This window comes from Lampetra planeri, unplaced genomic scaffold (assembly GCF_965212315.1).
Source record: "Lampetra planeri unplaced genomic scaffold, kcLamPlan1.2.h2 scaffold_155, whole genome shotgun sequence".
NCBI classification, from domain to species: Eukaryota; Metazoa; Chordata; class Hyperoartia; order Petromyzontiformes; family Petromyzontidae; genus Lampetra; species Lampetra planeri.
The window spans coordinates 42,501-60,661 of record NW_027614276.1 but is presented as its reverse complement, the minus strand read 5'-3'; the positions used below and the strand labels follow the sequence as shown (position 1 = coordinate 60,661).

General features: G+C 52.0%; 1 protein-coding gene across 1 annotated transcript in view; it reads left to right on the top strand.

Moving 5' to 3' along the window:
* Positions 1-11,356: 11,356 nt before the first annotated feature.
* Positions 11,357-18,161, top strand: part of REC8 (REC8 meiotic recombination protein) — a 28,412-nt gene continuing 21,607 nt past the window's right edge. The window contains exons 1-3 of the mRNA XM_078622471.1: positions 11,357-11,513; positions 15,568-15,636; positions 17,734-17,867. Coding sequence (XP_078478597.1) covers positions 11,461-11,513; positions 15,568-15,636; positions 17,734-17,867 — 256 coding nt within the window. The 5' untranslated portion in view covers positions 11,357-11,460. The remainder of the gene's footprint in view (positions 11,514-15,567; positions 15,637-17,733; positions 17,868-18,161) is intronic.

The following is an 18,161-nucleotide window of genomic DNA, read 5'->3' as shown; positions in this document are numbered from 1 at the left end:
CTGTAGACCAGGCGAGGTAGTCAACATCTCCTAGCCACCGTGATGATGATGATGAGAGTCTCCACACAGACCTCCTGTATAGACCAGGCGAGGTAGTCAACATCTCCTAGCCACCGTGATGATGATGATGAGAGTCTCCACACAGACCTCCTGTTAGACCAGGGCGAGGTAGTCAACATCTCCTAGCCACCGTGATGATGATGATGAGAGTCTCCACACAGACCTCCTGTAGACCAGGCGAGGTAGTCAACATCTCTCCTAGCCACCGTGATGATGATGATGAGAGTCTCCACACAGACCTCCTGTAGACCAGGCGAGGTAGTCAACCATCTCCTAGCCACCGTGATGATGATGATGAGAGACTCCACACAGACCTCCTGTAGACCTGGCGAGGTAGTCAACGATCTCCTAGCCGACCGTGATGATGATGATGAGAGACTCCACACAGAGACCTCCTGTAGACCTGGCGAGGTAGTCAACATCTCCTAGCCACCGTGATGATGATGATGAGAGACTCCACATAGACCTCCTGTAGACCAGCGCGAGGTAGTCAACATCTCCTAGCCACCGTGATGATGATGATGAGAGACTCCACATAGACCTCCTGTAGACCTGGCGAGGTAGTCAACATCTCCTAGCCACCGTGATGATGATGATGAGAGACTCCACATAGACCTCCTGTAGACCAGGCGAGGTAGTCAACATCTCCTAGCCACCGTGATGATGATGATGAGAGACTCCACACAGACCTCCCTGTAGACCTGGCGAGGTAGTCAACATCTCCTAGTCACCGTGATGATGATGATGAGAGACTCCACATAGACCTCCTGTAGACCTGGCGAGGTAGTCAACATCTCCTAGCCACCGTGATGATGATGATGAGAGACTCCACATAGACCTCCTGTAGACCTGGCGAGGTAGTCAACATCTCCTAGCCACCGTGATGATGATGATGAGAGTCTCCACATAGACCTCCTGTAGACCAGGCGAGGTAGTCAACATCTCCTAGCCACCGTGATGATGATGATGAGAGTCTCCACACAGACCCTCCTGTAGACCTGGCGAGGTAGTCAACATCTCCTAGCCACCGTGATGATGATGATGAGAGACTCCACATAGACCTCCTGTAGACCAGGCGAGGTAGTCAACATCTCCTAGCCACCGTGATGATGATGATGAGAGACTCCACATAGACCTCCTGTAGACCAGGCGAGGTAGTCAACATCTCCTAGCCACCGTGATGATGATGATGAGAGACTCCACACAGACCTCCTGTAGACCTGGCGAGGTAGTCAACATCTCCTAGTCACCGTGATGATGATGATGAGAGACTCCACATAGACCTCCTGTAGACCTGGCGAGGTAGTCAACATCTCCTAGCCACCGTGATGATGATGATGAGAGACTCCACATAGACCTCCTGTAGACCTGGCGAGGTAGTCAACATCTCCTAGCCACCGTGATGATGATGATGAGAGTCTCCACACAGACCTCCTGTAGACCTGGCGAGATAGTCAACATCTCCTAGCCATCGTGATGATGATGAGAGAGATGCAGACTCCACATAGACCTCCTGTAGACCAGGCGAGGTAGTCAACATCTCCTAGCCACCGTGATGATGATGATGAGAGAGATGCAGACTCCACATAGACCTCCTGTAGACCAAGCGAGGTAGTCAACATCTCCTAGCCATCGTGATGATGATGAGAGAGACGCAGACTCCACATAGACCTCCTGTAGACCAGGCGAGGTAGTCAACATCTCCTAGTCACCGTGATGATGATGATGAGAGAGACGCAGACTCCACGTAGACCTGTAGACCAGGCGAGGTAGTCAACATCTCCTAGTCACCGTGGCACCTGCTGGGTCTGCCCCGTGACCTCCTGCCAGCGGGCGTTCGACACTTCACGTGGCCTCAAGGTGCACATGGCCTGGCACAAGCGTCGTGGTGATGTCACCGCCACTTAGTGGCGAATGGCGGTTGTTGTTGTTGTGTAGGTGTGTGTGTAGGTGTGTGTAGGTGTGTGTGTAGGTGTGTGTGTGTAGGTGTGTGTGTGTATGTGTGTGTAGGTGTGTGTGTGTAGGTGTGTGTGTGTGTAGGTGTGTGTGTGTAGGCGTGTGTGTAGGTGTGTGTAGGTGTGTGTGTGTATGTAGGTGTGTGGTGTGTGTAGGTGTGTGTAGGTGTGTGTAGGTGTGTGTGTGTGTAGGTGTGTATGTGTGTGTAGGTGTATGTGTGTAGGCGTGTGTGTGTAGGTGTGTGTGTGTAGGTGTGTGTGTGTATGTTGGTGTGTGGTGTGTGTAGGTGTGTGTGTGTAGGTGTGTGTGTGTGTGTAGGTGTGTATGTGTAGGTGTATGTGTGGTGTGTACGGCATCGTACCTCTGAGTGCAGTGGAGATTCTCTGGAGCTCTCGCCTCGCTCGCCTCGTGCGTGCAGTGCTGGGCAGAGTGAGAGTGCGTGTGTTTATAGCGCGTGTGTGTGTAGTGTGTGTTTATAGTGTGTAGAGAGTGTGTGGGTGTGTGGGTGGGGTGTGGGGGGTAGCTCCCTCCCTCTCTCCCTCCCTCCCTCTCTCCCTCTCTCCCCGTGAGTCTGTGTGTGTGTGACTCTGTGTATCTGTGTGTGTGTCTGTGTCTCTGTGTGTGTCTGTGTGTGTGTGACACTGTGTGTGGCACTGTGTGTCTGTGTGTCTCTGTCTGTGTGTGTGTCACAATGTCTCTGTGTGTGTGTCACTCTGTCTGTGTGTGTGTATCTGTGTGTGTGTCTCTGTGTGTGTGACACACTGTCTGTCTCTGTGTGTGACACTGTGTGTGACACTGTCTGTGTGTGTCTGTGTGTATGTCACTCTGTGTGTGTCTCTGTGTGTGACACACTGTGTGACACACTGTCTCTGTGTGTCTGTGTGTCACTGTCTGTGTGTGTGTCACTGTGTCTCTGTGTGTGTGTCTCTGTGTGTGACACACTGTGTGTGTGTGTCTCTGTGTGTGTCTGTGTGACACTGTCTGTCTGTGTGTGTCTCTCTGTGTGTGACACACTGTGTGTGTGTGTCTGTGTGTATGTCACTGTGTGTGATACACTGTATGTGTGTGTCTGTGTGTATGTCACTCTGTGTGTGTCTGTGTGACACTGTCTGTCTGTGTGTGTCTCTCTGTGTGTGACACACTGTGTGTGTCTGTGTGTATGTCACTCTGTGTGTGATACACTGTATGTGTGTGTCTGTGTGTATGTCACTTTGTGTGTGTCTGTGTGACACTGTCTGTCTGTGTGTGTCTCTCTGTGTGTGACACACTGTGTGTGACACACTGTGTGTGTCTGTGTGACACTCTGTCTGTGTGTGTCTCTGTGTGTGACACACTGTGTGTGTGTGTCTGTGTGTGTCACTGTGTGTGTGACTGTGTGTGTGTGTCTCTGTGTGTGTCACTCTGTGTGTGTCTCTACCCCCTCTCCCACCCTCTCTGAGTTGGCGTCAGTTTTTCAACGGAACGATTCTCAGAAACCACGTGACCACAACCGAGAAGCCACCCCCCTCATTATGCAAGCCCCGTCAACCCGTTAGACTAGCCCCGCCCACTGGTTAGATAATGCCACCACTAATTATATTATTAACACACCACTCAACACATCTGTCAATCACCTAAACACTCACTCAGCCACTCAGCCACTCAGCCACTCACTCAGCCACTCAGCCACTCACCCACTCACTCAGCCACTCACTCACTCACGCAGCCACTCACTCATTCACCCACTCACTCATGCAGCCACTCACTCACCCACTCACTCATGCAGTCACTCACTCAGCCACTCAAACACTCACTCAGCCACTCAGACACTCACTCACCCACCCACTCACTCACTCACCCACTCACTCACTCAGCCACTCACTCACTCACCCACTCACTTACTCAGCCACTCACTCATGCAGCCACTCACTCACTCAGCCACTCACTCACCTACTCACTCATGCAGCCACTCACTCACTCGCTCACTCAGCCACTCACCTACCCACTTATTCATGCAGCCACTCACTCACCCACTCAGACAGTTACTCAGCCACTCACTCACCCACTCACTCACTCAGCCACTCACTCACTCAGCCACTCACTCAGCCACTCACCCACTCACTCACTCAGCCACTCACTCAGCCACTCACTCAGCCACTCACTCTCTCAGCCACTCACTCAAACACTCACCCACTCACTCAGCCACTCACTCACCCACTCATTCACTCACCCACTCACTCTGTGTGTGTATCTCTGTGTGTATCTGTGTGTGTTTCTGTGTATCTGTGTGTGTGTATCTGGGTGTGCGTATCTGTGTGTGTATCTGTGTCTGTGTGTGTGTCTGTGTGTGTGTATCTGTGTGTGTGTATCTGTGTGTGTATCTGTTTGTGTGTATCTGTGTGTGTGTATCTGTGTGTGTGTGTATCTGTGTGTGTGTATGTGTATCTGTGTGTATATATTCACGCTTGCATGATCGTGGGAACGCTGCAGGTATGAGCAGCACAAACCGGACTTGCACATTGTAGAGAGGAAGCTGTGCGTGTCTGTGTCTGTGTGTGCGTGTCTGTGTGTCTGTGTGTGTGTGTATCTGTGTGTGTGTCTGTGTGTCTGTGTGTGTGTCTGTGTGTCTGTGTCTGTGTGTGTGTGTGTCTGTGTGTCTGTGTGTGTGTCTGTGTGTGTGTGTCTGTGTGTCTGTGTGTGTGTCTGTGTGTGTGCGTGTCTGTGTGTTAGTCTGTGTGTGTGTCTGTGTGTCTGTGTGTGTATCTGTGTGTGTGTCTGTGTGTGTGTGTGTCTGTGTGTGTGTCTGTGTCTGGCTTTGTGGGTCACGGAGCCCGCATGCCCAGCCACGGCATGCCCCAAACTGGAGAAGAGATGGAGTGATGGGCGAGTGAGTGGGTGAGTGAGTTGGTGAGTGGGTGGGTGACACGGGCTAGAGAAGAGATGGAGTGATGTGGTACAGGAGGACGTGGAGCTGAGTGGACTTGCCGATGACTGGTACCAGCGGTGTCAAGATCGGCCTCTGTGGAGGAGGCTCGTGAAGGACGCTACTGGGCAGTTGGAGGCAGTCGCCCTCCAACAACAACGGAGGGCGGAGGAGCGACGCTCACAACAACGAGCGGAGGGCCGGGTGGCTAAAGCACAGCAAGTTGGCACAGAAGGGGGCACAGGTGGTGCATCAGCCAGTCATCTCAATCAGTCAACTTGTGGCATCTGGATCTGTCCCGTGACCTCCTCCTGCACCTAGCCTGGCACAGCAGTCAACCCACGGCACCTGCTGGGTCTGTCCCGTGACCTCCTCCTCCTGCACCTAGCCTGGTACAGCAGTCAACCCACGGCACCTGCTGGGTCTGTCCCGTGACCTCCTCCTGTACCTAGCCTGGCACAGCAGTCAACCCATGGCACCCGCTGGGTCTGTCCCGTGACCTTTTCCTGCACCTAGCCTGGCACAGCAGTCAACCCATGGCACCTGCTGGGTCTGTCCCGTGACCTCCTGCACCTAGCCTGGCACAGCAGTCAACCCATGGCACCTGCTGGGTCTGTCCCGTGACCTCCTGCACCTAGCTTGGCACAGCAGTCAACCCACGGCACCTGCTGGGTCAGCCCCGTGACCTCCTCCTGCACCTAGCCTGGCACAGCAGTCAACCCACGGCACCTGCTGGGTCTGCCCCGGGACCTCCTCCTGCACCTAGCCTGGCACAGCAGTCAACCCACGGCACCTGCTGGGTCTGTCCCGTGACCTCTTCCTGCACCTAGCCTGGCACAGCAGTCATCCCACGGCACCTGCTGGGTCTGTTCCGTGACCTCCTCCTCCTGCACCTAGCCTGGCACAGCAGTCAACCCACGGCACCTGCTGGGTCTGTCCCGTGACCTCCTCCTGCACCTAGCCTGGCACAGCAGTACAACTCATGGCACCTGCTGGGTCTGCCCCGTGACCTCCTCCTCCTGCACCTAGCCTGGCACAGCAGTCAACCCATGGCACCTGCTGGGTCTGTCCCGTGACCTCTTCCTGCACCTAGCCTGGCACAGCAGTCAACCCATGGCACCTGCTGGGTCTGTCCCGTGACCTCTTCCTGCACCTAGCCTGGCACAGCAGTCAACCCACGGCACCTGCTGTGTCTGTCCCGTGACCTCCTCCTGCACCTAGCCTGGCACAGCAGTACAACTCATGGCACCTGCTGGGTCTGCCCCGTGACCTCCTGTACTCGCTAGCAGCACTTGCCCCTACAGTCCGTTGGAGGCTACACGGGGGACCTTTGTCTGCGTGTCTAAAGGTGGCGCTGCTCCTCGCTACTGACAGCACATATCTGCGTGCCCCCAACAGAGGCAAAGGTCCCCCGTGTAGCCTCTAACGGGCTGTAGGGGCAAGTGCTGTTAGCGAGTAGGGGTGGGTGGCCAGAACCACGCCCGGCCGCCTTTGTCTCCCCAGTGCCGGCGATGTTTACATCGGGTCGGCAGGTTCGTAGCGCAGCGTAGCGCTAACCACTACACCACCGCTCCCCACACACACACAGACACACACACACACTCACACATTCCCCAACACACACACACCAAACACACACACACACACCAACCCCAACATACACACACACCAACACACACACAGACACACACAGATACACACCCCAACACACACACCAAACACACACACACACCCCAACACACACACACCAAACACAACACACAGACACACACCCAAACACACACACACCAACCCCAACACACACACTCACCAAACACACACACAACCCCAACACACACACAGACCAAACACACAAACACCAACATACACCCACACCAAATACACACACACCAAACACACACACACACCAACAGAAACTCCAACACCCACACTGACAAACACACCCCCTTAAACCAACACGTCTTCCCTGTAAACACACACACACGACACACACACCGACACACAGACGACACACACACCGACACACAAGTATTTGGGAAATCCCCTAGAATTCTGGCATCCCTCGCATACCCCACCCACCCACACACCCACACACTCTCTCACACACACAGACAAAGGTCTCCTGTATAGCGTGAGCAGACTGTTGGGGCAAGTGCTGTTAGCACCGATACACACACAGACACACACTGACACACACACACAGACACACACTGACACACAGACACACACAGACACACACACACTGACACACACACACACACTGACACACACACAGACACACACACACTGACACACACACACAGACACACACACAGACACACACACACTGACACACACACACTGACACACACACACAGACACACACTGACACACAGACACACACAGACACACACACACACACTGACACACACTGACACACACTGACACACACAGACACACACTGACACACACACACAGACACAGACACACACACAGACACACACTGACACACACAGACTGACACACACAGACACACTGACACACACACACAGACACACACTGACACACACACAGACACACACTGACACACACACACACTGACACACACACAGACACACACTGACACACACAGACTGACACACACACACTGACACACACCGTCCCATGCTCCCAGCCCACTCGCCCCACTCAGGTCTGGCGCTGTCATCGTCGCCAGCGCAGGGAAAGTCCCGGAGTTTCCCAAAAGCCGCAGAGCACAACACACATCACCATCATCACCATCACCACCATCATCATCATCATCACCATCACCACCATCATCATCATCACCATCATCATCACCATCATCACCATCACCACCATCATCATCATCACCATCATCATCTTCACCATCACCACCATCATCATCATCACCATCATCATCACCATCATCACCATCACCACCATCACCATCATCACCATCATCACCATCACCACCATCATCATCACCATCATCATCATCACCATCACCACCATCATCATCATCACCATCATCATCACCATCATCACCATCACCACCATCATCATCATCATCACCATCATCATCATCACCATCATCACCACCATCATCATCACCATCATCATCATCACCATCATCACCATCACCACCATAATCACCATCATCATCACCATCATCATCACCACCACCATCATTATCACCATCATCATCACCATCATCATCATCATCACCATCATCATCATCACCACCATCATCACCATCATCATCACCACCATCATCACCATCACCACCATCATCATCACCACCACCATCATCATCACCATCATAATCACCACCATCATCATCACCATCATCATCATCACCATCATCATCACCATCATCATCACCATCATCACCACCATCACCACCATCATCATCATCACCACCATCATCACCATCACCACCATCATCACCATCATCACCACCATCATCATCACCATCATAATCACCACCATCATCATCATCACCATCATCATCATCACCATCATCATCACCATCATCATCATCACCACCATCATCACCATCATCACCATCATCATCACCATCATCATCACCATCATCACCACCATCACCACCATCACCATCACCACCACCATCATCATCACCATCATCATCACCATCATCACCATCATATTCACCACCATCACCACCATCATGACCATCATCATCACCACCACCATCATCACCATCATCACCACCATCACCACCATCATTACTACCATCACCACCACCACCATCACCACCATCACCACGCCTCCTCCTCCCCCTCTCCCCCCACATTCCTGCCCCTGCTCAGTGAACGGAGAGGGGTTTTGTTATCCATTTATGGCTGAGCCGACCCTCACGAAGTCCACACCACGCACAGTGTGAGCGTGAAATCAACTCCGCGCAGCAAACGGAGAATGCATCGTGACCACCACATGGATCTCCCTGCACCAGTGGATAGACCCTGGTGGTGGTGGTGGTGATGGTGGTGATGGTGGTGGTGATGGTGGTGATGGTGCTGATGGTGGTGGTGGTGATGGTGGTGGTGATGGTGGTGATGGTGCTGATGGTGGTGGTGGTGATGGTGGTGATGGTGATGATGATGGTGGTGATGGTGGTGGTGATGATGATGGTGGTGGTGGTGATGGTGGTGATGGTGGTGATGATGGTGGTGGTGGTGATAGTGGTGATGGTGGTGGTGGTGGTGATGGTTATGGTGGTGGTGATACACTACACTATACACTACACTATACACTACACTATACACTACACTACACACTACACTATACACTACACTACACACTAAACACTACACACTACACTATACACTACACTACACACTACACTATACTACACACTACACTACACTATACACTACACTATACACTACACACTACACTATACACTACACAATACACACTACACTATACACTAGACAATACACTATACACTACACTACACACTACACTACACACTACACTACACACTACACTACACGAGTGCTGTACTGGTATCGAATCCGCAGTACGCTCTGTCCACGTGACGAGCGCTGCGTGACCACGTGACCTGCCCGTGTCGGGTGGTGGAGGGTGGCGCGTATTGACGACACAACCTTCTCCACTTCCACGACATCTCAAACACGACGACGACGCCTCCAGCGGAGATTCGAAGCGTTGGTGACTGCAACGTTTTCTGTTTCTTTTCTCATTCGTTTGTCCCTGCTGACGGTTGCTTTTATCGCCACCGAAACGTCGTCCTCTGTTCGTATTTAATTTAATTTCTTCCCACAGCGAGCGGACGTGGCCTGCAGCGGCCCCTGGTGGCAGCTGCCACCCCCCGCACCACCACTCCCCTCGCTCGTACAGGCCACGCGGGGCCTCCATGGGGGTCTCGGAGGCGACGTTTCGGGGTCGGGGTCCAACCCAGGGTGGTTAACCATCGTCACCTTGCAGGCAATGGTCAAACACGTCCACTGCTGGATGATGGAGACGCTGACGATGGCTTCATTTTGGTGATATCGAAAGCGTTTGTTTGATTTGGCCATGTTTGTTTGTTGTAGTACGGAGTTAGGTCTATGTGGGTGTCTATGGGTCTCTGTGGGTGTCTCTGTGGGTGTCTGTGGGTGTCTATGGGTGTCTATGGGTCTCTGTGGGTGTCTCTGTATGGGTCTCTGTGGGTGTCTATGGATCTCTGTGGGTGTCTCTGTATGGGTCTCTGTGGGTCTCTGTGGGTGTCTCTGTATGGGTCTCTGTGGGTGTCTGTGGATCTCTGTGGGTGTCTGTGGGTCTCTGTGAGTGTCTATGGGTCTCTGTGGGTGTCTCTGTATGGGTCTCTGTGGGTCTCTGTGGGTGTCTCTGTATGGGTCTCTGTGGGTGTCTCTGTGGGTGTCTCTGTATGGGTCTCTGTGGGTGTCTGTGGATCTCTGTGGGTCTCTGTGGGTGTCTATGGGTCTCTGTGGGTGTTTATGGGTCTCTGTGGGTGTCTCTGTGGGTGTCTCTGTGGGTGTCTATGGGTCTATGTGGGTGTCTCTGTATGGGTCTCTATGGGTGTCTGTGGGTCTCTGTGGGTGTCTATCAGAGGTGGGACAAAGTCATTGTTATGCAAGTCCAAGTCGAGTCGCAAGTCATAAAATTCATGACTCGAGTCTGACTCGAGTCCAAGTCACATGACTCGAGTCCACATCTCATAGGTGGGACAAAGTCATTGTTATGCAAGTCCAAGTCGAGTCGCAAGTCATCAAATTCATGACTCGAGTCTGACTCGAGTCCAAGTCACATGACTCGAGTCCACACCTCTGGTGTCTATGGGTCTCTGTCGGTGTCTATGGGTCTCTAAGATAGAAACAAGAGGTTGGTTTAAGTTGTTAATCTATTTGAAAGTGATTTGTGTTTCCCTTGCCTGCACTTTGCACTGCTGTCGTGTTCGTGAGTCTTGGTTTTGACCATACTTCACCATTCTGGTCACAGGGCGTAAATTGGGGGGGGGGGAATCTTAATTTAGGAGCTTTCGTGACTGCAGGAATTATTCTTTGGTTCTTTTCGGTTAAGTCACGTCTAAAAATAAAATAATAAATTAAAATAACATATTACGACGTTTCGATTGCAACAACAAATTGGGGGGGGGCCCTCGCCGCTCGCGACGTCATCACGGCAGCCAATGAGATACGCGGCTCACACGCGTCATCACAGCGATCACACATTATGTTAATGTTGGCCCGTGACGACATCGCGGCGACTGTAAATGTCATGCTAATGAGATGCGCAGCTCGTGACGTAATCGCGGCGATTCCATAGACTATGTTAATGTATTACGCGATCTGACGTCATCGCAGCGACCGCATATATTATGTTAATGTATTACGCGATCTGACGTCATCGCAGCGACCGCATATATTATGTTAATGAGATGTTGACCAGCGCAGAGCGGTGGAAGCGTGAATTGCCGCGGCCACAGATTTAAAGTTTCCCTCGTCTGAAGGGCGCCAAACATCTCGAGATAATTATTATTGTTAACTAAGAGCGATTTTGAGGGAAAACCAAACATGTTCTATTACCCAGAGGTGTTGAGAAGGCGTGGCAAGTTTGCGACGATTTGGTAAAACAAACTTTTACCTCACAATTATGATGAACTTGAGCTGATAGCGACAGATAGCGACTAAGTCTAATTTATAAACATTAAAAAATATTATTGTAAATACATTAACCTGTCAATCAGTTGATGACGAGCGCAATGATGATATTGATGTGTTATTCTACATTACATAGTTATTAATATTACCTCACGTTATTCTCGTTATCAATGTATTAACATTAAGCGTGTTAACATGTAACATGTTTATATTTAAGACGATACCGCTGTTCGTATTCGTATATTTGTTTAATTAAAGTTAATTAGTTACATTATAATCTTACAAATTATATGCAGAATGTACTAATAACGATACACTTGCACAGTAGCACGGTATATATAATTATATATCAACAGTATACGAATTCATCACTTATAGATTTATAATACATCGTATTAATGTGTTAATTTATAAAGTTACAAATGTCATTATCCATTCCTAATCGTTAATTTTTATAAACATTTCCCTCACAAACCTTTACCTCACGCTACTCAAACTTTTTATTTATAACATCACGTCACCTACACAGTTCTACAATTTACAACTCGCACAAAGCTATTAGAGTGTCAATATTGTCAAGATATTGGTGCATTTTAACAAATACATTTGTTAACTGATCGATTTTTGTTATCAAAGTACGGGGGGGTGAGTGACCATACTTCACCACTCTGGTCAATGCGGAGTGGGGGGGGGTGAGTGACCATACTTCACCACTCTGGTCAATGTGAAGTGGGGGGGGGGGGGTGAGTGACCATACTTCACCACTCTGGTCAATGCGGAGTGGGGGGGGGGGGTGAGTGACCATACTTCACCACTCTGGTCAATGTGAAGTGGGGGGGGTGAGTGACCATACTTCACCACTCTGGTCAATGTGGAGTGGGGGGGGGGGTGACCATACTTCACCACTCTGGTCAATGTGGAGTGGGGGGGGGTGAGTGACCATACTTCACCACTCTGGTCAATGTGGAGTGGGGGGGGGGTGAGTGACCATACTTCACCACTCTGGTCAATGTGGAGTGGGGGGGGGGTGAGTGACCATACTTCACCACTCTGGTCAATGTGGAGTGGGGGGGGGGGGTGACCATACTTCACCACTCTGGTCATTGTGAAGTGGGGGGGGTGGGTGACCATACTTCACCACTCTGGTCATTGTGAAGTGGGGGGGTGGGTGACCATACTTCACCACTCTGGTCATTGTGAAGTGGGGGGGGTGGGTGACCATACTTCACCACTCTGGTCAATGTGAAGTGTGGGGGGTGGGTGACCATACTTCACCACTCTGGTCATTGTGAAGTGGGGGGGTGGGTGACCATACTTCACCACTCTGGTCAATGTGAAGTGGGGGGGGGGTGAGTGACCATACTTCACCACTCTGGTCAATGTGAAGTGGGGGGGGTGAGTGACCATACTTCACCACTCTGGTCAATGTGAAGTGGGGGGGGGTGAGTGACCATACTTCACCACTCTGGTCAATGTGAAGTGGGGGGGGGGTGAGTGACCATACTTCACCACTCTGGTCAATGTGGAGTGGGGGGGGGGTGAGTGACCATACTTCACCACTCTGGTCAATGTGGAGTGGGGGGGGGGGTGAGTGACCATACTTCACCACTCTGGTCAATGTGAAGTGGGGGGGGGGTGAGTGACCATACTTCACCACTCTGGTCAATGTGGAGTGGGGGGGGGTGGGTGACCATACTTCACCACTCTGGTCAATGTGAAGTGGGGGGGGGGGGTGAGTGACCATACTTCACCACTCTGGTCAATGTGAAGTGGGGGGGGTGAGTGACCATACTTCACCACTCTGGTCAATGTGAAGTGGGGGGGGGGGGTGAGTGACCATACTTCACCACTCTGGTCAATGTGGAGTGGGGGGGGGGGGTGAGTGACCATACTTCACCACTCTGGTCAATGTGGAGTGGGGGGGGGTGGGTGACCATACTTCACCACTCTGGTCAATGTGAAGTGGGGGGGGGGGGTGAGTGACCATACTTCACCACTCTGGTCAATGTGAAGTGGGGGGGGGGGTGAGTGACCATACTTCACCACTCTGGTCAATGTGGAGTGGGTGGGGGGGGTGAGTGACCATACTTCACCACTCTGGTCAATGTGAAGTGGGGGGGGGGGTGAGTGACCATACTTCACCACTCTGGTCAATGTGAAGTGGGGGGGGGTGAGTGAGTGACCATACTTCACCACTCTGGTCAATGCGGAGTGGGGGGGGGGGGTGAGTGACCATACTTCACCACTCTGGTCAATGTGGGGGGGGGGGGGTAACCATACTTCACCACTCTGGTCAATGCGGAGTGGGGGGGGTGAGTGACCATACTTCACCACTCTGGTCAATGTGAAGTGGGGGGGTGAGTGACCATACTTAACCACTCTGGTCAATGTGGAGTGGGGGGGGGGAGGTGAGTGACCATACTTCACCACTCTGGTCAATGTGAAGTGGGGGGGGTGAGTAACCATACTTCACCACTCTGGTCAATGTGGAGTGGGGGGGGGGGGTGAGTGACCATACTTCACCACTCTGGTCAATGTGGAGTGGGGGGGGGGGTGAGTGACCATACTTCACCACTCTGGTCAATGTGAAGTGGGGGGGTGAGTGACCATACTTCACCACTCTGGTCAATATGAAGTGGGGGGGGGGTGAGTGACCATACTTCACCACTCTGGTCAATGTGGAGTGGGGGGGGGTGAGTGACCATACTTCACCACTCTGGTCAATGTGGAGTGGGGGGGTGGGTGACCATACTTCACCATTCTGGTCAATGTGGAGTGGGGGGGGTGAGTGACCATACTTCACCACTCTGGTCAATGCGGAGTGGGGGGGGGGGGGTGAGTGACCATACTTCACCACTCTGGTCAATGTGAAGTGGGGGGGGGGTGAGTGACCATACTTCACCACTCTGGTCAATGTGGAGTGGGGGGGGGGGTGGGTGACCATACTTCACCACTCTGGTCAATGTGGAGTGGGGGGGGGTGAGTGACCATACTTCACCACTCCGGTCAATGTGGAGTGGGGGGGGGGGGTGAGTGACCATACTTCACCACTCTGGTCAATGTGGAGTGGGGGGGGGGGTGAGTGACCATACTTCACCACTCTGGTCATTGTGAAGTGGGGGGGGGGTGAGTGACCATACTTCACCACTCTGGTCAATGTGGAGTGGGGGGGGTGAGTGACCATACTTCACCACTCTGGTCAATGTGAAGTGGGGGGGGGGTGAGTGACCATACTTCACCACTCTGGTCAATGTGGAGTGGGGGGGGGGGTGAGTGACCATACTTCACCACTCTGGTCATTGTGAAGTGGGGGGGGTGAGTGACCATACTTCACCACTCTGGTCAATGTGAAGTGGGGGGGGGGTGAGTGACCATACTTCACCACTCTGGTCAATGTGGAGTGGGGGGGGTGAGTGACCATACTTCACCACTCTGGTCATTGTGAAGTGGGGGGGGTGAGTGACCATACTTCACCACTCTGGTCAATGTGGAGTGGGGGGGGGTGAGTGACCATACTTCACCACTCTGGTCAATGTGGAGTGGGGGGGGGTGAGTGACCATACTTCACCACTCTGGTCAATGTGAAGTGGGGGGGGGGTGAGTGACCATACTTCACCACTCTGGTCAATGTGGAGTGGGGGGGGGGGTGAGTGACCATACTTCACCACTCTGGTCATTGTGAAGTGGGGGGGGGGGGGTGAGTGACCATACTTCACCACTCTGGTCAATGTGAAGTGGGGGGGGTGAGTGACCATACTTCACCACTCTGGTCAATGTGGAGTGGGGGGGGGGGGTGTTGACCATACTTCACCACTCTGGTCAATGCGGAGTGGGGGGATGAGTGACCATACTTCACCACTCTGGTCATTGTGAAGTGAGGGGGGGGGGTGGGTGACCATACTTCACCACTCTGGTCATTGTGGAGTGGGGGGGGTGGGTGACCATACTTCACCACTCTGGTCAATGCGGAGTGGTTGAGAGTTTGTTGACCATACTTCACCATTCTTGTCAATGCTTCAGGTTGGCGGCCACCAAAGCAGTGAAGCTGTCGAGGAGGGAATGGCTGCTTGTGAACGTCAACTTGTCCTGGTGAGAGTCGGGGCATCCGGTGATGCGGGTCGCGGATTGAGCGTTGCTCCCTTGCAGCTTGCCACTCCATCCAAACAACTCGTGAAAACCCCGTCCCGGTCCGATTCCGTTCATCAGTTTTTCTCACCCACACAATCACCCACTCATTCACCCACTCATTCACCCACTCACTCATTCATCCACTCACTCACTCACGCACCCATTGACCCACTCACTCACCCACTAACCCACTCACTCATTCATCCACTCACTCATTCACCCACTCACTCACGCACCCATTGACCCACTCACTCACCCATTCACACACTCACTCACTCACCCACTCATTCACCCACTCACCCATTCACACACTCACCCATTGACCCACTAACCCACTCACTCATTCACCCACTCACTAATTCACCCACTGACTCACCCATTTACCCACTCACTCACCCATTCACACACTCACTCACCCACTCATTCACCCACTCACCCATTCACACACTCACCCATTCACGCACTCACTCACCCATTCATTCACCCACTCACCCATTCACCCACTCACTCACCCATTCACCCACTCACTCACCCACTCACTCACCCACTCACTCACCCACTCATTCACCCACACAATCATCCACTCACTCACCCACTCATTCACCCACTCACTCACCCACTCGCGCACCCACTCATTCACCCACTCATTCACCCACTCACTCACCCACTCACCCACTCACCCATTCACACACTCACTCACCCATTGACCCACTAACCCACTCATTCACCCACCCACTCATTCACCCACTCACTCACCCACTCATTCACCCACTCACCCACCCATTCACCCACTTACCCATTCACACACTCATCGTCAAGATTTGTTTTGGTTTAGATCGCGTGAATATGAACGTGTCATCAAACCCGCCACCACAGCCGATTAGTTACAAGGTTTGTCACGTCAACAAAACGTACCAGTTAGTGGCGATTTTAGCACTAACCGGCTGTGTGTTGGAGAGTAAACCCACTACAACATTTACAATTCAAGTACAGATCGCCCCCGACTTTTTATTATAGCAGATAGGATTGTTTCCTGAAAAAACGTTCTATTAAATTGCAGTTCATATAGGTAGGCTAAGAATTTACCTTGTTTTTTTACTTGACGTTTTACTGTGCAATACAGTATTGTAATCAATAAATACATGCAGTTTTTACAGTACGCTACTGTGAATTGCTCTGTTGTGCTAAATTATCACCATTCTTTAAGACTCCAGGGTAGGCGAGGTCGTCTTCGACTTACGATATTTTTGACTTACGATGGGGTCGTCGTAACGCATCTCCATGATGGTGTGTGTGTGGTGATGATGTTGATGATGATGTTGATGGTGTGTGTGTGGTGTTGATGGTGTGTGTGATGATGTTGATGATGGTGTGTGTGTGTGTGATGATGTTGATGATGGTGTGTGTGATGATGTTGATGGTGTGTGTGTGGTGTTGATGGTGTGTGTGATGATGTTGATGATGGTGTGTGTGTGTGTGATGATGTTGATGATGGTGTGTGTGTGGTGTTGATGGTGTGTGTGATGATGTTGATGATGGTGTGTGTGTGTGTGATGATGTTGATGATGGTGTGTGTGTGGTGTTGATGGTGTGTGTGATGATGTTGATGATGGTGTGTGTGATGATGTTGATGATGGTGTGTGTGATGATGTTGATGATGGTGTGTGTGATGATGAGGATGATGTTGATGGTGTGTGTGTGATGATGATGATGTTGATGTGTGATGATGTGTGATGATGATGATGATGGTGTGTGATGATGATGATGTTGATGGTTTGTATGGTGGTGGTGGTGATGATGTTGATGGTGGTGTGTGTGTAATTATGTTGATGGTGTGATGATGATGACGATGTTTATGGTGTGTGTGTAATGTTGATGTGTAATGATGATGATGATGTTGATGATGATGTTGATGGTGTGTATGGTGTGTGTGATGTTGATGATGATGTGTGTGTGATGATGATGATGATGTTGATGGTGTGTATGGTGTGTGTGATGTTGATGATGATGTGTGTGTGATGATGATGTTGATGGTGTGTGGTGTTGATGATGTTGCAGTAACGATGTCCTGGACCACGTGATGCTGCGCGTGAAGGAGAAGGGCCAGCTGCGGCGATTCTCCCTCTACCTGTCGGCTCAGCTCATGTACGGCCTGGCCTGCGTCTTCTCTCGCCAGAGTGGATACCTCATCGGTGAGGCAGACGCATGCGGAGACACGGGGAGACACGGGGAGATACGGGGAGACACGGGGAGACACGGGGGACACGGGGAGACACGGGGAGACACGCGGAGACACGGGGAGACACGGGGGACACGGGGAGACACGCGGAGACACGGGGGACACGGGGAGACACGGGGAGACACGGGGGACACGGGGGACACGGGGAGACACGGGGGGACACGGGGAGACACGGGGAGACACGGGGGAGACACGGGGGAGACACGGGGGGACACGGGGAGACACAAGGGGACACGGGGGGACACGG